Source organism: Toxotes jaculatrix, chromosome 12 (genome assembly GCF_017976425.1).
Source record: "Toxotes jaculatrix isolate fToxJac2 chromosome 12, fToxJac2.pri, whole genome shotgun sequence".
In the NCBI taxonomy this organism is placed as follows: Eukaryota; Metazoa; Chordata; class Actinopteri; family Toxotidae; genus Toxotes; species Toxotes jaculatrix.
The window spans coordinates 12,361,112-12,388,496 of NC_054405.1; the positions used below are offsets into that span (position 1 = coordinate 12,361,112).

General features: G+C 41.1%; 1 protein-coding gene across 3 annotated transcripts; it reads left to right on the forward strand.

Moving 5' to 3' along the window:
• Positions 1 to 26,441, forward strand: LOC121190233 (neuronal migration protein doublecortin-like). 3 transcript variants are annotated; one of them, XM_041050794.1, is made up of 7 exons: positions 1 to 122; positions 3,802 to 4,230; positions 7,114 to 7,454; positions 17,532 to 17,634; positions 20,262 to 20,372; positions 23,210 to 23,307; positions 23,397 to 26,441. In XM_041050794.1, the coding sequence occupies exons 2-7, from the start codon at positions 3,867 to 3,869 to the stop codon at positions 23,451 to 23,453; spliced, it is 1,074 nt and encodes a 357-aa protein (XP_040906728.1). In that variant the 5' UTR covers positions 1 to 122; positions 3,802 to 3,866; the 3' UTR covers positions 23,454 to 26,441. The 3 variants fall into 3 exon arrangements, with proteins under 3 accessions (XP_040906728.1, XP_040906729.1, XP_040906730.1); XM_041050795.1 differs by having other exon boundaries at positions 20,262 to 20,351; XM_041050796.1 differs by lacking the exon at positions 23,210 to 23,307 and having other exon boundaries at positions 20,262 to 20,351.
• Positions 26,442 to 27,385: the final 944 nt, after the last annotated feature.

The following is a 27,385-nucleotide window of genomic DNA, read 5'->3' on the forward strand; positions in this document are numbered from 1 at the left end:
GAGACGGCGTGCTTCTATCCTGCAGCATCGACTCGCACACTCTCATCCACTCCCCACACATACACACACACACACACACATACACACACTCGCTCCCTTCACTCCGCAAGCCAGCGACGCAGGTGAGTCCGCTACTGGGTGCGATTATGCACAGACTTTACTGATTAAAGGAATCCTGATATTGTAATGGTTTTGACTCTGAGTGGGTAAAGTGAGATTACATTTGGAGATTTTTCTGTGTGGAAGGAAGGATTTTAGATTTTCAGATGTGCGTTTGAGCAGGTGGATTATTGAGGTGTTCGCACACCCAACCCCCTTTTCCTCCTCCTTCTCCCCTTTTCTTCCTTAAGAAAAAAACTTGCATTTTATGCCGCAGCTCTCTGCCATGTGGCCACACTCATCCACCATAAATGAGAAGTGTAGTGTCATGAAACTTTTCCCTTTCCCCTTTTAGCGACTGTGATTTAAACCTATCTCTGTGTGCGTGGTGTAGTGTGATAGAAAGATATCGTACGTGGATCAGCTCTGATGAAGATGACTGGAGAGTCATAAATGTGGTGCTGGTTTTGTCAGGAGTGTGTAGTCACCCGGGTGTTGTGCTGTGTGGGTGGCTCAGTCAGGAACACAGAACCAGCCAGAATATCAGTGATACCACACAGTGTTACTGCAGTGCTGCTTAATGCTTGGATTTAAGTTGGGGGGAAATGCATGCATTTTGCTGTGGCAGTGATTTTTCTTTCAGCTATTGATAAAGGTCTGCAGTGTATCAACCATATATAGAGGGATAATCATGGTGTGAATCATGAAGTGTGTCATGTCGTAAAGCTTAATACTGGAAATATTTTAGCTGTGCTCTGGCTCTGAGTAAAATCTTCATTGAGAGGATAGACTTTATGGACTTTATGCTGGAGAATAAGCCGGCTGCTCCTCAACAAGCAGCAGCAGAAGGAGCAGCAGCAGCAGCAGCAGTGATGGTGATGTCACTCTGAAGGCAGGCACCCTGTTTGAGACAATGGACTGTCCTAGTTGATGCTCCACTGGGGAAGGGTCACAGTGAGCTCTGCCCATTAGTGCAGCAGATGGGCTTGAAACCTGGCCTTTGTCAGCTGAGGAGCTACCCGTTCTACAGAAGTCCCCACCCCTATCAGTGTCCCTGTCAGCGGCACCACAGCCAGAGGTTAGGTGAGGATTGGAGGGCCCCACCACATGGATGGGTGGCGGCAGCATGTTTCTGTTCTGTTATAATGTCCCGTGTTTGTCGGTGTGATTATCTGTGCAGTACTGTATATGCATAAATATCATATCGGGCTTTAAAACATGGAGGACAATGAAGCAAAGATTCAGTGAGCAAAAGATTATAATTTCTTATCATTGTTAGACTGTATTTCATTCACTGGTTTTCATGCATGAAACAAAATGGTGAAAGAGGCACTAGAGGTTACTGAGAAGGGTGGTATGCTAGAGATGAACATTACAATATGTGTGTGATGTTCAAAGCTAGGGCTGCATCTAACGATTGTTTTCCTTATCGATTTGTCTGATGATTACCTTCCCAATCGACTAGTCAATCACAATCAGGAAAAAAGATTAAAAGTGTCCGTTATTATTTCCCTGAGAGCATGGTGACGTCTTCAGATGTCTTGTTTTTGTCTGACCAAGACACCAAAACCTAAAGATATTGAAGTTTGCACTGATGTGAAACAGAGAAATGAACAAATCCTCACATTGGACGAGCTGAAACTTTGCTGGAAAATAAATGAGTGAAACAATTAATTCATCATCTAAATTTTCTATGGACTAACTGATCTGTCAGTAGTTTCAGCTCTATACAAAGCAACGAACAGCGTTCTGTCACGCATAAATCAGACAAAGCTCTTTCGACGTGAAACAAGTGAAACTCAGTTTAATTCTGAGAGAAATTATATCATTGTGATACAGTTCCACTCAAAATCGATAAAAATCATTATATTGATTGACAGTTTGGTTGAAAATTGTTGCAAAATGGTGCAAAATTGATTGATCAGTTTTCGTCAGTGACCGAAGACGCCCAGTGGTGACGTTTCAGACCTGAAACATCAAACTCATCAAACACATTTTTATTCTGCCTGTGAATTTGTAAAGATCTCTCTTGTTGAAAGTATTTTAAAGAACATTTCATGAATAAGAAGATTGTATCAGTGCAGCAGGGCTTGAAACTGGGCACAGATAACTTCCTCTTTCTTGCGGGTCTGTGTCAGTGTTTTGATGGGTGTACAGCAGTTTTCAAACCAAATATGGTTCAATGGGTTTTTGTGGCTTCTGAGAACAGAGTTGTAGTCACAAGGTGGGAGTCTAACAGGAAAAGACTGGTCTTTTAAATGGGAAAGCTCCAGCCTTATGCCAGTCCATCTCAATGGCATAAGTGGGTGATTGTTTAATGGTTGAACAGGTGCATCATTTGAATAATTCCTGAGAACATTCAAATCCTTGCTATTCTTGGGGGGGGGGGGGGGGGGGGGGTGTTAACATTTTCTCTTAAATAATGAAATATTTAACACTCCTCAGAGAATCCATGTTGTCCAGTGAACTAACTGAGATCTTCCACCCTTCAGCGTACCACAAATCACAAGGTTTTGACAGATATTATATAATATTTTACACAGAGCCACAGATTCTGATACCTATACTCAGGATTTTGTTTTTAAAAAATTAAGATAACAAAATGTAACTTTAATGTGATTCTGGATACTTGTGTCAGTTGTAAATATATTGATATTAACATTAACATTTTCATGATCATGTCATGCTATCAGGTAGCCAGGTTGCAATTGACACATATGAGTACAATATACATACACATTTAAAAAGATCACCATAAGTTGCTCCCATTGGACACAGTAGCAGCATAACTATTATTTCATGGTCATCCATTTGCTTACCTGTGATTTTTAGGGGTGAAATTCATTTCAAATGTCTAAACCAACGATCAACAAGATAACACATGTTCCATCAAAGGATCATTTTACAAACGGTGCCCTTGAACTTTATTAGTTGGCCTTGTGCCAGTTGCTTATTCATCTGTGCAAGTGAGACAACTGTTCACAGGTGTATGTAGGCGGAATACAGAAGAAGCGACAGAGATATATGTGCTACATGCCTCACACAGCAGTTTAACTAAAGCCGATGAGACGTTGGATTGTAATCCCACCTTAAGGCATGAATTGTATATTTTGAAAGTTTAGAAAGTAGAAGTGCCTCATACAGTCCCCACATGTGCACCATGAGATCCCTAAGAGACTCTTTCATCTTTCATCCATGACTGTAAATAATCTTCTCCTTTAATCCATACAAGCTTTTTCTGTCCATGTACCTTTGGTGAGACTGATGTCAGCTCCACCCCAGTCCAACGCTGACTGGTATCTGCAGTATTCCCACAGTAGGCAGGTCTTTAGGACCCAGTGGCTCCTCCAGTGGCAAAATGATTATTTCATTCATTTGTCTACCTGTATGCAGATGAGACCATTACCAGCATGGCAGATTTATATAAATGAAATTCCAAATCGTCCAAATCACAGAAGTTTGGTGTCTCCTCTGCTTTTGAAATGAAATGAAATCATAGTGGTGTGAAATTAAAGTCATCAGGGACAGGAAAAGGGGCACGAGAAGCTGGTGTTCCTGGCATTTTCAATTTCCTGGTTGTCTGGCCTGTGTTTTTGGAACAAGCCATAAGATTAAATAATGCTGTCTTATAGTGAATACCATTATTATTTCAGTGTTTTACTTTGTGTTACATTACATGCATTGTTTTCCTTCCTTCCCTAGACTCTTCGGAGCTGGTCACCACCACCACCACATATTTGTCACAGCCATCACAACTTTCAGTCATCATGGAGCTAGACTTTGGACATTTTGACGAGCGGGACAAGGCATCCCGTACCCCGCGGGGCGGGCGCATGAACGGACTCCCCAGCCCTACCCACAGCGCCCACTGCAGCTTCTACCGCACACGCACTCTGCAGGCCCTCACCAGTGAGAAGAAAGCCAAAAAGGTGCGCTTCTACCGCAATGGAGACCGCTACTTCAAGGGCATTGTGTACGCTGTGGCCAACGACCGATTTCGCACCTTCGACTCCCTGCTGGCTGACCTCACACGCTCGCTCTCTGACCACATCAACCTGCCACAGGGTGTCCGCTTCATCTTCACTATCGATGGCATGCGTAAGATCACATCCATGGATGAACTGGAGGAAGGTAAGCATTGTTTTAGCAGGACCCACCAAGCACTTGTTAGATCTGGTTTAATGATTCTCCTTCCTGCTGGATCATGCTGGGATACTGGATCATTTGGATTATCCGTTTCTTTGTTCCCCAGCAGAGCTGCAGTAGTGAGAACAAACTGAGACATTATAGGCCACCATGGTAAAGAAGATCAAGTTAGTTTCTGTGCTGAGAAGATTTAGGAGCATAACATTTCCAGTTTTCTGAGATTAGAAGTCTTATCTGTTTGGTCTAGACTCCTGTAATCTCTCATATGATGTAGCAGTTTCTAATCTGAAGAGCTACTTTGGGGCAGTTGAGTGAACATGGTCCACTTTTCTCAATTCTTGGCATTTTGTAAGTTTCTATAAAAAAAAAAAGACAAAGTAGACAAAACAAATGTGATGAAATGTGTTGAAGTTTTATAAAAACGAAGAAATCAGTTTTTAAATGCCCACGTTTGCAGAACATTTCTTGGCATGTTCTGTCCCATGTCAAATTGTATTTCATGGTTCAGCGTTTAACGATTTCCTGCTGATAGACTGAAAGCAGGTCGTCTGCCTGGGTCTTAATGGGGCTCATTGGTCTCAGTTTTAGGATGTTTAGCTTAGTCTCTCTGAAGGGTTCATACTGAGCTGTAAAAACAGCTCTCTCAGCATGGGATAAATGTTTCATTAACAGACGGCATTATGATCTAATTCTTAAAAGAAACCTCCAGGTCACAATTTGGGGTTGGGTTTTTATGGGTTTCTACTGCCAAAAAAGAAAAAATCTGATTCAGCATTCAAGGCATTTTACATCATAACATATTTTATACTCTAACTGCTTGGGAAGCTGATCAGTCCTACAAGCCTCATGAGCAGCTGCCATCATGGCTGTTAGTGTGTGTTATAGTCTATATTTGGCATCAGAGTGCTGATCAGAACAAGAAAAGATTCATGTGCTCACAGATTCTAGTTGTTGTAAGCTGACAAAAATGATTTGGAAACCTTTTTGGCAGCTGGATGAAACATTTTCTTGGCAGGCAACAGGATGATCGATGCATTGGCCTGCTTAGAGGAAAGTCATAAATCAGTGAAACCTTTGCTCAGATGCAGCAACATAAAGCTTTCGTTTAAGAAGTCCTTAACATTGATGCTGGAGACGGACAAAAATATTTGTTGAACATGGTTTGACCCTGGCAAATATTTCCAACAATCCAGTGTTTCTCAGGAAGATTTTCAAGACCTAATTAAATGGCCCAACTCTAAGTCCTGATCTACTTGCTGAGAGATATTTCTCTAAAGAGGTGGTGGACAGAGTGAGTTTGGGGTAAAACTAGAAGATGAACTGGAGCTTAATTTGTCCAAAATGAGGTGATCATCTCTGCTACTTGAGCTGCTTAGGAGAGATAGGAATGTGTGTGTGTGCAGTAAAGAAGGGGCTGCACTGAAAGAAAGCACTGTGGGTGGTGGGGGGCATTTCATTGTGCTTCCTCTTGTGGGTTATAATTAATTGCTCAATCTCTTCTGCACAGTGTAATCCTGTTTTGGGCCTTTGTCTTTGCCGTAATTTCTCCACATTTGGCCTAATTGTTGCCTTCTGGATTCCCCTTTTGCCAAAATTTCTCTTTATCTCTCTCTCTCCCCCTGCTGCCTTTTGTCTTTACTGTAGCCCCTCTCCCTGTCTGAGCAAGAGCACAATCTGCTGTAAAAACTGCAAGTCGACAAATGACAATGGAAATGGAGGATTATTTAGAGAATTGGAGAATTGGAACGATGGGCCAGTTTAGGAAAAGTACATTTGCGATAAGGCTGTAGAGAATAATTATTTGTTTATTTTTTTAAATCGGTAAAAGAATGCTTAGTCCCTATATGACTGAAGTCCTCGTTTAATGTCTAACTAGGGAGTTGGTCAGGCTTCATTTTGAAGGATTGAAGAGGCTGTTGTGCAGTAAGTCTAACCAAACCAAGGTCTTCTGTTTTAAACTCAAAACAGGATTCATCTTTAAAGTGTGAGGGTGTGTTTCTTTATTATTGTTATTACTGTCAGTGTTTGCTGTGAAACACAGGTATTGTTGGACTCATATGTGCTCTGGTCTCATGGGAGATCTTTGACGTTTTTGCTGTTCTTTTTTTCTTCAACACCAGACAAAGACATGCAAGTGCGAATTACTTTACATCATAATCCACTATCACAAAACAACACCTTGTAATTCAAATGTCGTTTGTTCATCATGGATTCATTTAATTAAATTCAATCATGGGATACATATTTTAGAAATTAAAACAATCTAATATGAAACTCTGAGTTTGTTTGGATCCTGAGAAAAGACTGTTTTTCCAAACAACAGAAAACAACACGTTCTTATTTATCCCAGTGAAATCTATCCAGTCAGATACTGTAGTTTAGGTTTTGACTTGCACAACCCTGAGACTTGAGCTGCCACCAAAATACAATGGGGATGAATGGAATTTAGTTTGTGGGGCTCAAAAACAACACTGGGAAAAAAAAAATCTTGATTGTTTCTGGAAGTGTCTTTCCAGAAACAATCTTATTGCTCAAAGCATTTCTGTGAACCATTTCTATTCTCTGCAATGTCAGAAAACAAAACTGACACCATCTGCAGTATGTACTATATTCTCCAACAAAGTGAAACGATTTTTGGTTGTGACATTAGATCAATTTGAGATGAAATCCAAGATGTAAAAGCCTAGAGATAATTTCTCCCACTGGCCTTGACATCTCACAATTTGAGTTCCTGCAGGTTCAAATGTTTCCTAATGGACACCTTTGGGACTCTCAGGTGTCAGAGTTAAATAGCTAAATGTGTTTCAACACATGAAGCAATGTGAACCAATTTGTTTTTTGTTTTTTTTTGTTTTTTTGCCGTCACAGGGGAAAGCTATGTTTGTGCATCAGAGAACTTCTACAAGAAGGTCGACTACACAAAGAACGTCAACCCCAACTGGTCCGTGAATGTAAAGGCCTCGGCAAGCCAGAAGAACATGCAGTCCCTAGCTGCCAAGGCTGCGAGCGAGCCCAGAGAGGCCAAGGACTTTGTTCGACCCAAACTTGTGACGGTGATGCGCAGTGGTGTGAAGCCGCGCAAAGCTGTGCGTGTCCTGCTCAACAAGAAAACGGCGCACTCCTTCGAGCAGGTCCTCACTGACATCACAGAGGCCATTAAACTTGAAAGTGGCGTGGTCAAGAGGATCTACACACTTGACGGCAAGCAGGTATGTCTCGATTTCAGCCATTGAACGGCTTACATCATGCTCTCAGTGAAAAGACATTTGATCAAACGCGGCGCTTCGAGCCTTAGATCGCTGGGTCATAATATACATATGAAAAACTCCAACCATCTAAAATTCAAATGCACCAAGCTGCTGATGGCTTTTTGTGTTTAACACAGGATAAGGCCCTCTGTCCTAGAATTAACTGGAATAAAGGTGGTACTGTACATTATGTAAGCAAAGCTACACAATAGGAAAATTTGTGGTCTGATTGAGGACAGTTCGTCATTCATACATGCACCCACACCCAGGCAGGTATCATCAGGACCAAAGGAAAGCAGGAAACCAGATTATTTGCTTGGAAATGCAAAAAATAAAGATAGTTGATAGAGGATAAAATGTTATTGTCCTTTCCTACCTTCAGTCAATAATGACACAGCAGGTCCATGAGAACCTTGAGCGACCATGAGAACAACCCGTGTACACAATGACCTTCATTGTCTACAGTCTTTATTCTGACTTTCAGTCCTAGACAACGCATTCTCCTGTCTTGTGGTTCAGGTCATTAGTATCCTGTCCACGAGCCTTTGTTGTGGAGTTTTTAGGCCACTTGTATTTTTGAGTCCGTCTGTAATTGAAAAGCTCAAAAGTCCTGGGAAGTTCTGTCTTCCACCCACTATGGTAGTACACAAAGGACCAAGCCCTGTATTGTTGTGTTTGATCATTTTGTCTCCTTTGTTGCTGTGTTTGGGACTGGTGCAGGCTGGTTATTGTTTTAAAACGGTGAGAATGTGGGTTTAAAAAACCTTTATGTCAACATACACACCAAAACCAATATAAACTAAACTTAATTTATTCTGTGTGGTAACTTGCTGTTATTCAATCTGCTGAGCTCAGAAAACAATCAGACAGTCCCAGAGACGGTCAGTCTGTCAAAGACAGTGGCACATCTGGATTCTCAGCCTCACTTCCCTATGTGAGACGATGCTTTAGCTGTTGAGGTTTAAAACACGGACACGTCTTTGTCCATGTAACAGAAACCACAGAATAAAGTGTCCTGAGCAACCTTGACAACTCTCTGGTGTTCACCCATGGGATCCTTTGGCTGTTGTAGCCAAACTGAATTCAGGGCACAGGAATCCCCACGAGAAGAGCCTGCAGAGGAATGTTTCCGCTGGCTGGCTGTGAGCAGAAGAAACACGCACTGATATCAAACCTCTGTTATGTACACTATAGTGTGTGATTGAAGGTAATATGATGTCTCCTGGAAAAAAAAAAATCACGATCAAGGTCTTGATTTCATTACTATCAAAATTTGCGTATTGACCTTCTTATCACTCTGGCAACATTTAAGCTGCACATCTGACGTTCTTTATTTCACAGAAAACACTGAAACACACATCCTAATGTGGTTTAATGGCTAACTGAGGCTAAGCTGGTTAGCTAGTTAGTTGTGCTACCTAGTTTGCCTGCTAAATACAGATGCGGTCATACAGTATAAGCTGTATCTCTATTCCACATTACAGATATATTATAGTATATTTGTTTCTTGTAAAAGCTAGTACCTCCAATGCAAGTTAATCGTGAAGAATAGAAAGAACTAGCATTAGTACAATGTAACTGGGACAAAGCTATAAAATAACCTGGAATAAAAGCACACAAATGGTGAAAGCTAATCAAATGATCTGTTTGAGGCACACAGCATGCTTAAACTTTGGCTAAAAGTCACTCCCAGGGGAAGACTATTGTTTTCTCAACACATGGGCTAAGCTAAAAGGACATAATGTTTTATTCATGTTTGAGCTTTAAAGCAATAATGTTGAGGGACAACCATAGCCACCACGCAGGATCACCCACCTGGAAGATGGTGGAAAGGTCTGTGAGATGAACTGTCTGCTATATTCTTTAAATCAAGATGTGTGGAACTTTATAAAGTAATGAATAAAATGTGAGTGAATGGTGTAATCCAACCAGAGCAGTAGTTGGATAGGATGTGGGTGCAGTGGTCATGTGTAGTTTTCTGTGCAGTTGGGAGTGAATTAACTACAGATGCATTCAGCAACTGTGATTAAATGTATCTTTGAGATAAACACAGGCACCGATCTGTCTTTTTTTGATGATTTAAAAACTCACACCTGTAATTTGCTGCATAGATCAAATACCTGGGCCTTTCAGTCTATCGTGAGGCAAATGAACAGAGGCGTGGATGAAGAGCAAGCGTGAACGCATGTGTTGATATGCATGTGGACATCTGTTCCTCAGTCCTGTCTTTGATATGGTTAAATGTTCACTAATCCCCATGTGGGGACCCTTTTCCTGTTTTATTCATTACAGATGGACTATGGATTGTGCCCTGCTGAGCTCCTTTAGGAGTTGTGCTTCTTTTTGACCAGCGTGGCTGGTATTGTTATCACTTTGTGAGCGTGTGTGCATATGTACTTCTATTTTAGTGTCAGTGAGTGTCTGCACAAAGATAGAAGTACAAATGTGTGTGTATCTCATCATAGTGCAGTGTGGTCCTGGACACACCCACTATGGTGGAAACTACCATATACTACTGTCTGTAGACAGATTTTGTCAAAGCAGTAGCAGACAGGAAACTTTGCAGGTGTATAGTTGAGATCAAAATGAAAGTCAAGTTTGAAGATGGGTGTGGTCCGACCCATGAGTACTCATGCAGTAATGTAGTAACATCTACCGAATGCTCAAGGGTTAAAATGTCACCATGTTGACGGTGTTGTGGCTGGTGTGATCCTATTGTGAGTTGGTCTCTAGCTTCCTCTGAATTCACAAAGCCTGAATCACATGTGTCTTGGAGGAGGGGGGGGGGGTGTTCTGAAATGATAGATGGGGAAATTTGATTTTAATGGGCTCTCCCAGGGGGGCAGTCTGGCTGCCCCAGGTCTTATACTGGTTTTCCTACAGAAGCACTTGCTAGAATGTTTGGAGAGTATCATCACCTTCTGGGATATTGCAGTTGCTGTTATAGTTTTGTGTATTTCTCTTTGTTGGTTGGGCTGTGGCTAGATCTGAGTCATCTTTTTGTCCCTGTCTTGCTATGAATAGTTTTGCCATGCTATGCATTTTTAATGATATGTTTCCAAAATGAATATGATAGCCACCATATGGTCACCGTCCCAATCAGAGCATATTGATTCTGTTGTCATCATTGTAGATATAGATTAATTATTTCATAATTGCTGTCCATTGATCTCTGACTCATGCCCGGGACTCCCAGTTTCATTGCAATGCACAGCCATGTGAGAAATGCTGCACACATTATTGCGGTGCCTTTGTGTGCAGAGGCACACTGCAGCTGCTCTGTGGTGGAGGTGATATGGTAGAGGCAATATTGATGCAGTGCCCACCCCTCCCTGACTCTGCGCTGATCCTCCTCTTCCCATTCCATTGCGATAGCTGCTGGGACTGGTTGCTAGGAGACCACATCCCAGGCACAAAGAGAGCCCAGCTGGTGTGGACTGGTCTGTCAGATACCACATCCTGTAGTGGGTGTGAGAGTTTACTATCAATGCAAGCCTTTGGTTTTAAAAATCACGTCATGTATATATACATATTATATTACACATATAGTTTTTTACCTGTACAGATTCCATCATTGGGTGTGAATTGGAAGCGTGATGGACTGTAGCATAGTGTGTAGGTGTATTGAAAGATTCATTTGTGATTGACTAAAAGGTGTTTCAGGTTGTGTTTTCTAGCATTTTTTTTTAAATGGCTACTTCTCATGTTTGACCCCCCCCCCCCCCCCCCCCCCCCACGCTTTTCCTTAGTGCTGTGTAGACTCCAAAGACAGCCTGCCCTCCTCTCTTTGTCGGTGTTGTGAACAAAATCACTCCCATTTTCCTCTCAAATGCTGGCGCTTTTCACTTCAATCAGGAAGGGTGGGGCCAGTGGATTCAGGAGTCATTTTCCATTCTTAGAGCAAATTAGGATCATTTTATTTGTGCTGATGGGGAGTAATTATTCCCTGTGCCTTAAAAAAAAAAGTGCATTTCTTTGCCCTCACTGCCTCACTAAAGACTACATTAAATCAGAGAGGGTTTATTTAATTGCTGGCAGCCATTTTGTATTCATTCCTCTTTGATAGAGGTGTCTGCGTAGGAGAATAGTTCTGATTTGCATGTAAGATCCACTGCTTGTTTATCTGAATTGTACTTTGGGAAGGTTTTCGTCTAATGGATGCAAAATCCAAATATCATTTATGAACTATATCTCAGGTACATTGTGTCGCGGTGCAATTTGTCCTTATGAATCACTCTGATGTGTCCGCAGGATTGCAGAGAGCTCTTGAACAGATTGAGTACCCATTATTCTGATGTGGTGTAGAATTAAGGTTTTCATTTAAGTCCTGTTTCTTTTTTTAAATTAGAAAATCTGTCAACAAAGAGCCACAGAAGAAAAGAAATGGATGCTTCAGGCGTGCTTCAGGCACAAGGTCACACTGTTATTGTCAGAGAACAAAAGATTCCAATTCGCTTTTAAAGTTAATAACTCGTGGTAAGAAATAATTCACTGAATAGGGGATGGATACAGGCATGGGTTCAGGGCTTCTAAACCACTAAAATATATCCGCTAATAGGGAAGAAAAGCTTGCTTTTTCCCTGGTTATCAGTGCTCTTGCAGTCTGCCTGCTCTTTGCCATGCTGCAGAAGCAGTTGTCATGGCAATAAGCTCCGCTGTGATGGATTCAGTTTGTGACAATGGCTGTAATACGCTGAGTGTGCTCTTTACATCAGGTCTTACCTGCCTGCTCTCTGTTCCTCGCCCATCGCCCTCGCAGCTCACCACAGCCACATTTCACTGGCACATGCACAGCCACACACACACATTCACATGCTGTGTTCAACAGAGGTAGACAGCCAGGCTGAGAGAGGGGCGTGGTCCCTTGTGATGGAGCATCTCAAGCAGGCATGGAAGCTTGTATGCATCCTCTGTGCCTAAATCCCGGGTCCTGCGCGAACACACCACATCAACAAGTGAGCCTGACCCCTGGGGGGGTGGGGGGGTGGGGTGGGGGAGAAGAGCAGGAGGAGGCACAATTTAATAATGCTAAGACCACATCAGTCAGCCAAATGGAAAGCTTGCTTCCTCAGGGTTGAGGAGGGGGTAGGGTTAGAACAACATCAGACACCAGCTGGTCCCCATGACTGTGCAGATATCTCTGCCTAACTGGCTCATCTGTGCTCCAAATGCATCTGGAGCGCCTACAGTAGCACACAGACACTGTGCTGGTGCACCAAGGTCACAGACAGGTCACAAAGGCAACTAGTCATAAAAATCCTTGTTAGAGGTTCGGACCAAAAAAATGATGGGCTTTCTTTATATATTGATTGACTGTATTTGCTTTTTCTTTGGCAAATAATCTGCATCCATCAACTGAGCTGCTCATACAAAAGCCAACAACTACATATAATTTGTGTGTGTTTTTGAAGCTTTGTTTTATTTTTTTAACACTCTGTATTGTCTGTGAAACACTGAAATGGACAAAATGGAGACTGTGTGTGTGTGCGTGCGTGCTTGTGTGTGTGTGTGTGTGTGTGTGTGTGTGTGTGTGTGTGTGTGTGTGTGTGTGTGTGTGTGTGTGTGCGTGTTTGTGTGTTTTGGAGGAATATTCCACTCAGTGCAGAGGCACTGATATTGATCAGGTCTGTGTGCCTACAGTGAAGGAAATGGTGTGGGAGTTTCCCCATGGGTTGCAAAGCAAGGTCTTACAGGCTCTTTTTCAGCCTTTATGTTTTTTTTTTTTTTTTCAGAGATGGGTTTCTTCACAACACAGCTCAGTAACACCGAGACTAAACAATATGATATTTAATGAAAACTATTTTGCTCACTGTGAGATTTCTTCTTTGTCCTTTTTTTGCCATTCTGCTTTCATTAAATCTTTAGTTGAATACCCTGCACTCAGCCTTACACCCAAGCCGGAGTCGTATCCTCTGCTAATGTAAAGAAAGCACAGTAAAATAAAAAAATGCTGCAGTGTGCACCACCACTGAAGACTTATTTATTTTGTTTAAAACAATAGTATGGTAGCATTTCCTGCTGATTTGAAACTGATCTGGGATCACTCCTCTATGTTGTTTTTCAGAGCAGAGCAGATGATTGTTTTCGGTAGTATTTGATTCCACTGGCTGGCTGTTTGCTGACTCATTAACACCGGTGGTGAGCCTTTACTCTTCATCACATGAGTAAAGACTAGATGAGCCATCCAGGTCACGACAGGGCAGAATGCAACATTGAATAGCTGTACCTCTGCACAGAGATCAATTAGCACGGCAGAGTGGAGTCAGAGAGAAGCTGGACCTTGGGACTCATCAGTCACCCTTTCATTTCTGCTCTGACTGTGATGCTGAAAGGATGAGCTGAAGTGAAGACAGGGCAGTTGTGTGTAGAAGACAAAAGACACATGAGCTCTGTTTTACCACTAAAGTTTTTTGTTTGTTTTAACAAAAAAAATCATTTTAGTTGCACCAGAAACAAAAATATTTATTATTCCATATCTCTGGCATAGCACAGTCCAGATTGTTACTTTGGTTGTGGATATTGGCGAAACTTAGCATCATATAGTACATTTATTATATTAACTTATATATAGGTGATGCTGCATGTTATCATGAGTTTCTCTGTTTTCTGAAATAGCTTGTTACCTTATGGTTTTATGAATAAATACTGAAAAAATGTGGAAACATCATCTCTCATCTGAGGTAATTGCCAGAGTTTTTTTTTCTCTGTTTTGTTTTGTAGAAATGGAAAAAAATAATTACTAAGCAGGACACAGACAGTGACTCACTATCTACTCAACTAGAAGAGCCAGATTACAACGCACTGAATTTCTATATTTACCACGTGACCACTGTTAACTAATGAAACGTCTGCAGCCTGTGTATGATTGGTCAATGTTGGCCTAAAGGAACTCTGAATAATTCAGTTGTTGTAGTTTGTGGATCCCTGCGTAGCTGCTGGTGGTGTTGGTGGTTTTTTTGGGGGTCATGTGGTCCCGACAGCTGGTGAGGCAGAGATTAGGGATGGGCTTGGTGGGACAGGGGGTGGGGTAGGGTGGGATGGAGGGGTGCACCTGGACTCCGAAAGGAGCCAGTTTTTACAGAAAACCCCACTCGCCTTCTTCCAATAAACACATGAATGAATATATACATACACACTGACTCTAATGCGTGCATTGCATGTGCAGTATGTGAATATGCAGCATAACAGGGCCTCTGGTAATAATGAAGCTGAATGGCATCATGTCATCTCATATTGTCCTTCTCCTAGATACTGTTGCCAGGTGGCTCTGGTTGATGCAGTTGACTGACCTTTTCAAATTGAGAGGCGATGCTTCTTAACCTGAATCCAAATGTTCCCGGGCTGGCCTGCCCTTTCCTCACTGCAGCCGTGTTTCAAAGAGACTCTGACATTTTGCTGGCAACGTGATTGCATGCAAAGCAAAGCAGTTTTCCACATTATTTCTATCAACTGGTGACAGATGTCAGAATTCACTGAGGGTTACGGTAACTATGGACCCATGATTGGCATCCCACGTGACAGCACCTGATGATAATGTTTTTTGATTGTTTATTTGATTGGGCACATGCAGACCAGGTTTGGGTGTTTGTTGGACTGTCTGCAGGACATTTGATGCACATATATGAATTATTTGTGGGCTTAATGGTGCAAAGAGGACAGGTCAGAGATCTGCACTGTAACTGTACAGATAATGTGGATCAAGTGATCCCTGTAGGGAACTGGATTTGTAGGATTACTAAATAGGATTCAGTGTTTTTGCTGAGGACTCATGACAAGGGTGGATGCCATCAAGGTTTCTGAGATGTTGCATTATAATAACGTCTTGGTTCAAGAAAAATGCTAAGTAACTGACAAAGCACTTGGCCGGATAGGAGTTTTTTTAATTTTTTGTTTAGGAGACAGACACTTCTAAACTTAATGTACTCTTTAAAGTGTGAGTTTAAAGTGCTGCCTATTTGGCAATCAGAAACCAACAGAGAGAACCGAATCTTCGTTTCTAATGGAGATTCTGTTAAGAGAGATTAAAGTAGCGGTCTGTTGGATAAACACTTTATCCCTTTAATCAGCTCTGTTCTTAAAGCTATTAAAACATGGACTAGTCTCTACCCTCTCGCCCCGTTCCAGCCCATTTCCATCACCTCTCCTCCACCAGCTGGCCTTGGGGGGGAAAACAAAAAGAGCCCATCCTAATGCTTCCGTCTTATGATTAACTGTCAGGTGCCCTCGTTGCCGCACAGCAGTTTAACCTAATGAAAGTAACATGTATCTAATCTCTTGAAAATAAACACAGAAGAAAACCCAAATGTGCAGCCTGTAAATTAGCCCTGGCTGAAAAACCAATTAGATTTTGATCCCTGGAGTCAAAGCACCGGCTCTTTACCTCAGCGGGGATCTGCCAGGCCTGTATCCGGGGAATCTTGTGGGACACAGAGAGGGTACAGCTGTTGGATGCCACGCCACAGAGTCACCACCACACGCTTTTAACTCGTCTAGCAGGACAGAGAACCATCATGGCAGCTGCTGGGGTGGGGTGCTCCCAAATTATCTGCAGCTCATAGTTTGGATGTGTATCACAAAGGAGACCATGATGCATCTTGACTATCCTGGCAAATGTCCCAACAAAGGATAATCTTTCAGGCCATGGATCTCTCAGAGAAAGCTACAGATATGTTTATTCTGTCTTTTCAGACTTGGTGTTTTTTAGAAAATTAAGCAAAGCATTAAGCAAAAATTAGGCCGGCTAAAAAAAGACACAGCCAGTCATCTGTAGCTCGATTAGTTTATATGTCTTGATCCAATAATTCAAGTGGGAACAGAAACATTTCAACAGGTGTTGAAAGGCAAAATGAGACTAAGATGCTTTGTAACAAGTCTTGTATGCACCAGGATGAAAAAAAAAAAAAAACCTGAGAGGAAACAGAGCTTTCAGCTTGAATGGCTTTAATAGGCGTGCCTGAGCTGGTAACAGGGCCTGTATAATGGAGAGCAGAGGAGAAGGTGTGGCCCAAAGACATCTGTCCACTAAGTAGGCCATATTGTGTCAACAGCTGCTATAGAGTGAAAAGTCCCTGGGGAGGGAAGTTGAATCATTTTAAACGTTACAGCAAAGGTGTAACATTATCCTCTCTGTTTGGGCTTTTTCCTGTCTTTGTGTGTGTGTTTTGTTACATGCACCTACTGTAGCTAAAGGCATGTTAACATGACAAGTAAAAGACAAAGGCGGGGGCTACTACTTCCACTTGAAGCTGACTAAATCCTCTGGCTGGCAGACAACCACAGCCCTATTTTATATTTTGTGTGTGTTTACACAGTTCATCTTCTTCTTTCTTTTTTTTTTTTTTTAATTAAACGTAATCAGCATTTAACACTTTGATTTCTGTCATCAGACCTGTAAGTACATCAACCATGGTGCTTCCTCTGCTCAGCTACTGGCAATTGCTTCATGCTGTAAATGTCTGTATGGATAATATTTTTTAATTAGTCTTGAATCAGCATTTCAAATGCACTTCATTAAAATTAAAATGATGAATAATAACAGCATGAATATAATCAGATGGATATGAGCAGATAATTCGCTCTTGGCAGTTGCACTCTCTTGGTTTCTGTAACTCTCTCAGTAAGGAGCATAAAGGCATTGATTAGCATTTAAAAATGGCGTTTTTTAACCATGCTGTCCGTCAGACCAATGCTCTGGTTCAGATTGAAATATCTCAATAACTATTTGATGGATTGCGATGAAAGTAACAGTAGGAATTCATGGTCCCCTGATGAATAATTCCAATGACTCTGGTGATTCCCTGAGTTCTTCCTTTGCGCCACAGTATCCACGGTGTTGATGTATTGACATGAAGTTTGGTACACATGTTCTCCACAGGAAGTTTTGCATGTTCACATGCTGATGTTAGCTCCAAAACTCTGCTGTGCCTACGTACAACTTCGCAGAGCCGCCGGCATGGCTGGAAACTCTTAGTCTTGTAATGGTACCAATTGATGGCAGTTTATCAAGGGTCTCAAGAACTGCGTCTTCTGGCTTCACAGGTTACCTGCCTTCAAGATTTCTTTGGCGAGGATGATGTCTTCATTGCATGTGGACCAGAGAAATTCCGCTATGCCCAGGATGACTTCTCTCTGGATGAGAACGGTGAGGATGACAGTTTTAGTCTCTATGTTACATCATAAAATAGACTTGTAACAGTATATTTGCTCTACATAAAGCATATTATTGATTTCCCAGTTGTCTGGCCTCTCGTGTTATTACAGAGACTTTCTTCCTCTTCCTCTTACCTGTTTAGTAAACAGAATGCCATGAGATAGACCTGATAATTAGGTATTTAGAATAGGGATTTAAAAAAAAAAAAAAAAAAAGTAATGAAGGAAACTTGAAGGATAGAAAAATCCTTAACGTTCAAATTAAGATAGGATACAGGTGTAGAACAAACTGCCCCTGGTCTCCAGCACACACATACACACACACATATATATGTGTGTCTGTGTGTGTGTATATATATATATATATATATGCGCAGTAGAGTGAGAGCTAAACAGTTGGAGTATCATTTAATGTACCAGTGTCCCCACAGAGATTTTTCTGTAAAAGAAGTTATGTTCGTGTACATAGCTGTGTGCTTGTTTATAGTGAGGAGAAAAGAATATGTATGTGAGAATGAGGCCTTACAAAGTCCGTTATCTGCGGCTGGCAGCAGGGAAAGGAAAAGGTAGAGAAGATGAGCCATTAATCTGTCCGGTGACAGGTTTAGGCCAGCTGATCTGTTGGTGCTGATACTGCTGAGAAGTCGAGGAGAGAAAATGTGAAACCAATCCTCTCACCGAGTCTCTCTGCTCCCCACATACTCGAAAACCCTATTTTTAACAACCCACTTCCACCTAATGTCTCCTCGATGCATTCACTATCGTATAAATGTCTTTTAATCTTAACAGCACTGATAGAGTACAGGGCTGATTTGTCATCATGCTCCCTTCATCCCCTCCCCTCCCCTCCCTTCCTTGTCAGATCATGGTAGGATGGAGATGCCAGTTCGTTTATAATGATCTGGGTCCTTTCCTTTCAGAATACTCCCCCGTTGGAACCAAAGCTAAATTGTTTCATTCAGTCTGTAATAACCTTCGGGCAATGCTAAATAAAATGGCTGAGAGTCTCCAGCATCCAGACATCACTGAGTTGGCCTCAGTGGAGCAGAGGAGGAGGAGGAGAGAGAGCCCTGTCTGTAACACATCACATTACATTACGACAACTGTGCATCCATAACACTTTTGTCTCTGGATGATTTATGGTCGAATCCTGATGTTTTGGAAGACAATTCAGATAATATGATGAATGATAATAGTTAAGATTCTAGAAATGTAGAAATCTGAGAGGTGCTTTGTCTGAGCAGGAGATAAACTTTGAATTCTCTTTCCTTTTATTACTGCTTTTAAGCTTGGTTTGGCAGAATTACTAAAATAGATTCAAATCCCCAGTGGTTATTTTTCACACTGCTTATGTTAAATACAAGACTATGCAGCTGGACGTGCAGACAGAGGAGATTATTTGTACCTGCAACACTGTTTATGTAACGACAAGATCAGGTGAAGCTAAGGGGGGAGTCTGTGTTGATAGACTCAGGGCTATTTTTGAAACCACTGAGTAGACAAGACAACCTGCCAGTCTGAGGCATTGTCAAAGGCGTGGTGGCACACCTTGCAAACAATAGCACATGAAATGTACGTCTGCATCCAGTAGTGTGTGAAGGTTAAGAGAGAGAGAAGATAGACGTGGTGCGATCCCAGGAGATGGAGGGAGGACAGATAGTATAATTAGCATCAAAAGTGGAAAAGCAGAGGGAGGGTGGCAGGGGGGGGAGAGGAGAGAGAGAGTCTGACAGTACAAACAGAGGGGAAGATGCAGAGGGAGGAGCAGCAGTGTCTGGAGTCTGTCTACCCTGATTAATACAGTGACCCAGAATATACAGCATACATTTTTATATGATTTATATAGGCGCTCACTGCTATACAGTACAATTTAAAAGCAACAGATATCACTCTTCAGTCATAGCTAGTGAATCCAGGAATATCAAGATCAAAGTATTTATACTAAAAACCATTTCCAGTATTTCCAAAGTGATGCTATGAAGATAGTTACTTTAAGGATAATAAACATGTTTTTTTGAAAACCTTTTTTTGTTTTCTTTTAAAAAGGAAGCCAAACCCTTAGATGTTAATGATGGTTAAACACATTCATCCAAAAAGAAGAACAGTTCTAATATGAAATCAAAAAGATTTTGATTGAAATCAGGAACCAACTGATCAAAGAAAAATTTAATGTCCCTTCCTCAGTACCTTTTGTTTCTTGGTACTGTTGTACTTTGTACATTTTGGTTGGTACTTAGTTCAGATTATGCCTTAACCAAACTGCTAATTGTCTCACCTCAGCAAGTTTAACACTTGTGAATCAAAAATATTGTTTTTATTATTGCAGAAGTAAAACATTTTATTCATTTTACCTTATCAGGATAGCATCAGGGTCAAAATCATTATTTGAATGGTCAGTAAACCCAGATGAGAAAAAAATACCACATTTGATCATTTACTCTTGGTATTATCTAAGCCACGTAGCAACTAGGTAGAGTTTTGACTAGTTTTGTCTTATTTATGTTACATTAATTTCCAACTTTGTGAAAACTCATATTTTGGACAGAGCTACACTACTGAGAGGTACAACTCAAATGTTATGATTTCTAACTTGCTTTGTGCATATTTGTTTTTCCACAGAATGCAGGGTGATGAAGGGACCCAAAACTCCACGTGGTTCTGCAAAGAGTCCTGGCGCGATCAAGCGCAGCAAGTCTCCCGCTGAATCGAGTGAGCGCATTAATATCTCACGTACGCTACAACTCTTCCTGTTTAAACTAAAGCAGAAACTGACCTGACCTTAAAAATCCAAACAAAGAGCTGGTGGAAAATATTAGAAGTGTTGCAGGAAATGAGCTCAAACACAACATAAAATTTGACAGTAGAGTGATGTAGTGATGAGCTCCTGGGGCTGGGTTGGATGACACAAAATCCTGGTGGTCTGTAGCTGACCTTGACCTCTGACCTTACCTTGATGAGAACTGGGGGCATAATGATAGATTCCTCCTTAAGGATCAATAGTGTATGATAGAAGACATCCAAAAACACCAACCCTGTGAGCAAATTTCAGAAATGGCAAAGAGAGAAAACATTTTTTCTTTTCTTCTCCACTGTTATCTCCATTTTGTTTGGAATTTGAAGAAATGCACAGAGAGACTTCAATCTGTGATTCCTCTCTGTGTTGTCAGGCTGTGCCTACAGAGCTGGAGTCGGGCTGTTTTTACTGGGGGGTCCAAACGACCTCAGCTCCTTTAATCTCACTGCAGCGCCTCTTAAAAACCCTCTAATACATGAGAATGGGGCCAGTAAAAATCCAGCCTTTGTTTATTGAGGGTAATCTGATGAGATTTCGTATAACGTTGCAAATGCAGTTTTTTTTTTAATTTAAACATGAATAAAACATGAAAAGTAAACAAAGACAGTGTAAACAGCTTGTAGCTGTTTTTTTAACATTTAATAATATCCTAAGCATAACACACAATAGAGACACTGGTGCTTGCTCATGCTTGAATCTTTTATGTTAACAACAGCTTTCATACCTCTGTGTTACAGTGCTACCTGAGTCTATGTAACAGTGAACAGGTGGTGCCATAAAATCAAATTTGGTGCAGGCATGACAGAAAAAAAAAAAGGAAGCTGTGTTCGTTGACATCTTCCACATGAGCTATGAGCGCTGGAAAACAAAAACACTCAGATACAGCATCAGGTCTTTTTCTCTTGTTTCACATAACAGGTTTCACTTAGCATTAGATTATGTATTTTGAAAAACTGTAGAAATTCTTCCACTGCTTATTGCTTTGTACCGTGATGGCACACCCACACAGAGGTTTTGCTCCATGTTCTTAAAGCCTGTTAAAGTGTGAGAGACATTGATGGTGTCTCTCCAGCATGTGGTAAGACAGAGCAGGTGAGCTGTTAAATCCCCTCCGAGGTAAATGCAGAGAGATGACGCTCTCGTGCTCGCAGTTGGCAGCGTGGTAGCAACAGCAGGTAGTCCACAGTTCGTGTTTCACGCCACTTGGCGCCTTAGGTGTGGCGGGGTCCTTCAGTCATTCAGAGAGCTTGAATATTTTATTGATCATTGATGGGGGGATGGCAGGCATTTTAAACAGCAGATGGTTGGCCAACATGCTGGAGAGGCAGTAAACTGTTGAACATTAACCACCTCTGTAGTGCCTGAGAGGTCAGCAGAGAGATAATGGGGTCGCCTCAGTATGTGACTTGCCTGCTTGAACTGGGATTAGTCCTGAAGAATTCAAAAAATATTTTCCACATCTTATGTTGCTCATGCACCAAAGCTATTGGTATGGGTCTGTGTGTGGCTGAAATCAATGTTTTTATTGTCCACCATAGTTTGCACAGAAAGAGAAATTATTATAAAATATTATTGAAATTCTACCTACAGTAGCTAAGGTAGAGTTTCCCTGTGATTATTATAATCGAACATAAAAATAGTACTGTATATTACCATCTGTCTCTGAAATCTCTTAATTCTTATTGGTTAACAGCTGGTATCAAGGCCTTTTATTGGCCAACTGCTCAACAATAGATGTGCATGTGCCTTCAACTGCAGACTCATGTTGTCCATCATGTTAAATCAGTCTACAACATATGTCTGATTGACAGAGCAGTTAGTCTGCTCACCAGCACTTTCTTCAGTCTTTTGCATCTAAAAAAAAAAAAAAACCCAAAAAGAAACAACTTGTCTTAGGGTGCACTGGGTTTAATGAGTTGAATGCACTGAAAGTGTGTTTGGCATGGTCCTGGGATGAAAGCCCACAATGAAACACAGTGATCCACAATTTAACATCACCACTCTACAATGAATTTTCTACAGAGGACGAATAGAATAAGTCTCTCAAATGTAGGAATCTAAAGACAAAACCTTGGGGCCAACTTTGCTGATATATAAAGTGTTTTATAGAGTTTGGCCTCTAAATGAAACAGCTGCACTCCCCTGTTCAGTAAAAGTGGGAGATGTGCTCATGTTTAGATATGGTGATTTTAAGATCTCAGGATAATAGGATGTGTAATTTTTCTGTTTTGGTTTGTCCTTTAAAGTGTTTAAACAGCTTGTTAAGTCCACGTTTGTGAGGCTTGTTTATCTGGCTGAGTGGTTACATGAAGCCAGTGGCATTAAGTTGGTTAACAATAAAGCTTTATCCCCGTCGCGTTTTCTACACTCATTGGCTCAAATTTACACTGGCCATCTGGTTCATAGTCCTTTTTAAATTCTTTTCATCTCTTACAGACAAAAACCCTTTTTAAATCACTTAAAAACACACAACTACATCACATCGCGCCGCTCTCAGATATAAACACAATGTTCCACACAGAGGGAATCCTAGCAACGTGGCAGGACGCAGAGCGAGTGAATAAAATGTCATCTAACAAACAGCTTGTAGAAAACGTCCCCTCTACGCTGTGGCCAAATGAGGCCACAGTTCAGGAATGACTTTTCTCCAGAGCCAAGGAGAAATCCACTACTCTGCTTACCTCTTTCTCTCCCGTTCCCCTCTCTCCTCTGCCATCGCTCACTCTTTTTCTTCCCCTCTCTTCTTCTGTCTGTGCTCTGTGGGCTCTCTCAGCCAACGGGACGGGCTCCAGCAGCCAGCTCTCCACCCCGATTTCCAAGCATTCCCCCACCTCCACCCCCACCAGTCCAGGCCTCAACAACAAGCAGAAGGTACCCGGACATCTCTCCTTCTCCTGCCCTTTCATCTTGTTGCCCTGTTTTGCTCCAAATCCATCATATTATGCTTTTTTTTCCCCCAGGATCTCTACCTGCCCTTATCTCTGGATGATGACGATTCTCTCGGCGAATCCATGTAGACCCTCCTTCTGCAGCCTGCCTCCCTTTTTTTTGGCCTGAAACACAGAAGTTTTTATACCTCTGCTGCTTTCCACCTTCACTCACAGTGCCACCTGTTGTCTAGGAGAAACCACTCTTTGTCTCTTTTTAAGGCCTTAGCCTTAGCCAGGGCTATGACACCATTTGCTGCTTGAGAATAACACAAACCTTTTTTGTAAAAATCTGTTTCGACCACTTTGTAACAATCAGCTCACTAATGATCAGACATGTTTCTGTGTGGAGGTTAGCCACTATTTCTCAAAAGGGTTCACAGTTCACTGACCCACAGATTTCACGGTGGAAAAATTTCTCACTTTGGTCTCAGACGTTTTGTTTAAGGATGCACTATGACTTTAATGTTTCAGTCACAGAATTCCAAGCAGCAAATGGACATTTTTAGGGGTGTTAGTCAGAACTGACTCAACTTTTGTATCACTTGTATTCGTGACGTTCCTCCATGTCCTCCTGTTCCTTCTGCCCTACGGTTAACAGTGTGAAAGGTAATGGTTCCTTGTCAGAGAAAGTCCGCTAAGCCAGAGAGAGTCTTTCCTACCCGCTGTAAATACTGTGTATAGCTGTCCATCATAACATCGCTGCCCAACGTCCATTGCTGTGCTTCCATAACGTCACTACAGTATCTGTCTAACATTTGCTCAACATAATACAGGGTATGGTCAAAGTAAAAGAGGCAACCAAAATGAAGTCCCACCACAGGGGGTGAGGATGTGTGGGATGCAGCTCCTGACTGAAGAGGATCATTGGTCAGAAGCCCACGCCTCCACGATGAGGGTTCACGTTCTGAAACTGACTTTACATAAGAAATTATAAAACCACAATTGTGCAAAATTCCGCTATTTAAACTACCAGAAACACGGAGGCCTAAAAATCCATATGTTGGCAATAATTGGCATTCATCTTGTCCAATCAGAGACAAGGTGACAACAAGGCATCTCACAGAAGCCCTCATGGGAAATCTTCATGTTGGTGTTTCCTCTATTTTGACCCTCTACATAGACAGTAGGCTATACATGGTATATACCCTCTGTGTTTTAGATTTTCACAAACTGCAGTGCATGATATTGGTGAATGATTATGAAACTTTGGGCTTGTTTAAAGCTGATTTTGAAGGACCTAATGGTGCATAAAACAACCAAAGGAAAAACAATTGGGCTATTCCTTTTTTTTTTTTTTTTTTAAACCAGAGAACCAACTCAGTCAGTATAAAGTTTTATCCATGAAGTCTAAATAATTCCCTTTTAGGCCAGTTTATCACTACTTCACCACAAATAGCAGTGATATTTTATAGTACAATGTGTGAGATTCAAAGATAAAGGTCTCAAAGCCAAAGTATGATTTTAGACGAAGAATTATAGAAAGGGGAAAATATGTAATTTTATTAGTTGTAAAATTCTTTAAATATTCTGGAGGAAGCACACCTGGAGATTTATGCATGTTACTTTTCACACATCAAAATAACGTCAAGATTAAATCATGCTCATCTGAGGCAATTAGTGTTGTCAGGGCGCTAAACTTTAGTGGGATTTCTCCTATTTTGCATGGCTCAGCGTAGTTCTCAGATACAGGGGAGATGAAAACTTAACGGTTGTCTAATTCTATGTGTGGGTTTTAAATTTTATAAAGTCTATTAATTTATATCAAGGGTACTTGTCTAGGATTGTTTTTCTAGTTTTAACTTGCTCACATGAGCTTTAAACACTAGTACTTTTTTCAAGCCTCTGTGTGCAACTTTCTATCGCCATATTTCTTTCTTTTTTTTTTTTCTCCGGTCATGACTTGCATTCGAGTGTCTTAGGAATCTACTGAAAGGAGTTTTCTCAGACTTTTGCAGGGAATCGAACCTGAGAATCTCTGAATTGGACAACACTGAAGCACAAAGCAGGGAGCTGCTTATTCATCACAGCAACAGACACTTTACTGTCCACTAGCCGGCATTACAATGCGTGGCCACAACTAATTTGTCAAGTGCATTGATAAAAGTGCTGCACTCGTAGCATCCTTTAAATTAACATCTATGCATTCGGATTAAAGATTAGTTTAAAAAAAAAAAATCTTTCTTTTGTGTAGAGAATGGCCTTTTTATACCCAACAGCGTAACGAGAAATGAACTAAAACTTAAATTTCCATGCAGTTATTCCATTGTGATGACGTGACAGTCTGAAAGTTGTATGTCTTAGGAGTGATCCGGTGTCCGCCCTCTGGATAAGCTTTGAACAGCTGTTTTCATCAGCCACTTAATGCTCAAGACAAACTATCTCAAAAATACCTGGTGCTGTGAACTACACCTTTCTCCTGCAGGGAGCGCTGTCACACCAGCACAACAGCTCATAATATCAGCTAATCCAACAGCAGGGACACCTCACTTTACCCACCATTTTGTACAAATTCCCCATTTGTTGTCATTTTCCTCAAGCTATCAGTTCTGTATAACCTTACATGCTAATAATGGTCTTGTTTCCTTGATTTTTCTACAGCTTATTACAGCGCTACAGCATATTAAACATTAACAGAAAATGTTGGTTGTCTTGTGTGAACCGGCCGCCACCATGTAAGATGGATGGTGTGAATTCATCACCTACAGTGGTGCCTTTTTTTTTTTAAGATTACTGTCTTTTGATAAAATAAACGAAATGGGAAATCGAAAGGCTTGCTCTTTGTTAACAGCTGTTTGTAAAACATTTTTAAATGTCTTGAATGAGGAAGAATCCCAGCGCATTTTGTTTCGCAGAGTTACAGGACACTTTATCATGGTGTAAATACTCTCCCTGTTCTCTTTCATACGTATACCTATCTGATCGAATGAATGACTTCTCTTTTTTTTTTTTCTTGGAAATTTACAATGTCCTTTTTTAGTGGTATTTTGCAATGTCACAGTGGCTTGTTTCAGTGCTTCATTCAATGTATTAACCGGTATCCTTTTGCAATTAAAACAGTTGTATTTCACCCCTCTGGTCTTGACTTGAAGATTGTTTTCTTTTCTGATCCACAAAGTGTTTGTCTCATATTACAGCAACAGTACTTTTCACTTCACACCTATTTTCACTGATAAATCCATAATTCAGGTTTTTGTTGGCGAAGTCAGAAAGGAACGAGTGTGTGTATTGTTCTCAATGTGTACAACACTAATGGCCAACGTGCTCTACAAATCTATTGAGTCATATAAATAGATAAAAGATTTGGGAGTTAAAAATAGTATTCTGTTGGTGTGTAGATCACTACAAAACCATCTTCATCACCATGGGAACAGGAAATCAGTCTCTCACATTATCAGCAGTGGCCAAACATGTCAAACAGGGTCTGAACTGTTAACATTGCCAGTAATAATAAATAATCACGCTGAAATATTGTCGTCCAGCTAATTGAAATCATTACATTTGTAAGCTGCTTGTAGAACCTAATACCTGTCTGGGATAGAGTATGTAGCTCAGGTTATATCCCATTTTTATGGATTGATAGATTATGGTATATCTATCAGTGAAACACATATGAACGACTGCTCCACTTAATGCCAAATGAATGTAAAACATTAATACAAACATCTTGCAGAATATAACTAAGCTGCATCAGGTTCATTGTGGCAACTGGTTCCACCCATGGTCCTGTAGCATCATGAATACTGTGGACAGTTTTCATCTTCATCAGACCTACAGCCAACCAGTAATCCCTGTGTGTCACTAGGATGTGGATTTAAGAATAATGTTTGTCTGTAATGAGCAACAAGCAACAGTTCAGATGATAAGAGGTCAGAGCAAAATCTATGAATTCATTAGTGACCAATGGAAACCATTGATCTCGGGGTATAACACTGTACAATACATTACAATAGTAATTATATTAAACATGTAACACCTTCATGTAGTTTTATTGCAGCACTTCCTTTCTGGACCATGACTGC

What these genes read in the sequence shown, in the direction of transcription:
- LOC121190233 (XM_041050794.1), top strand. Translation starts at nt 3,867, where the DNA reads ATGGAGCTAGACTTTGGACATTTTGACGAGCGGGACAAGGCATCCCGT. An exon ending in TGAGCGCATTAATATCTCAC is followed by an intron (nt 20,373 to 23,209) that starts GTACGCTACAAC and finishes GGGCTCTCTCAG; the next exon opens with CCAACGGGACGGGCTCCAGC. An exon ending in GCCTCAACAACAAGCAGAAG is followed by an intron (nt 23,308 to 23,396) that starts GTACCCGGACAT and finishes TTTTTCCCCCAG; the next exon opens with GATCTCTACCTGCCCTTATC.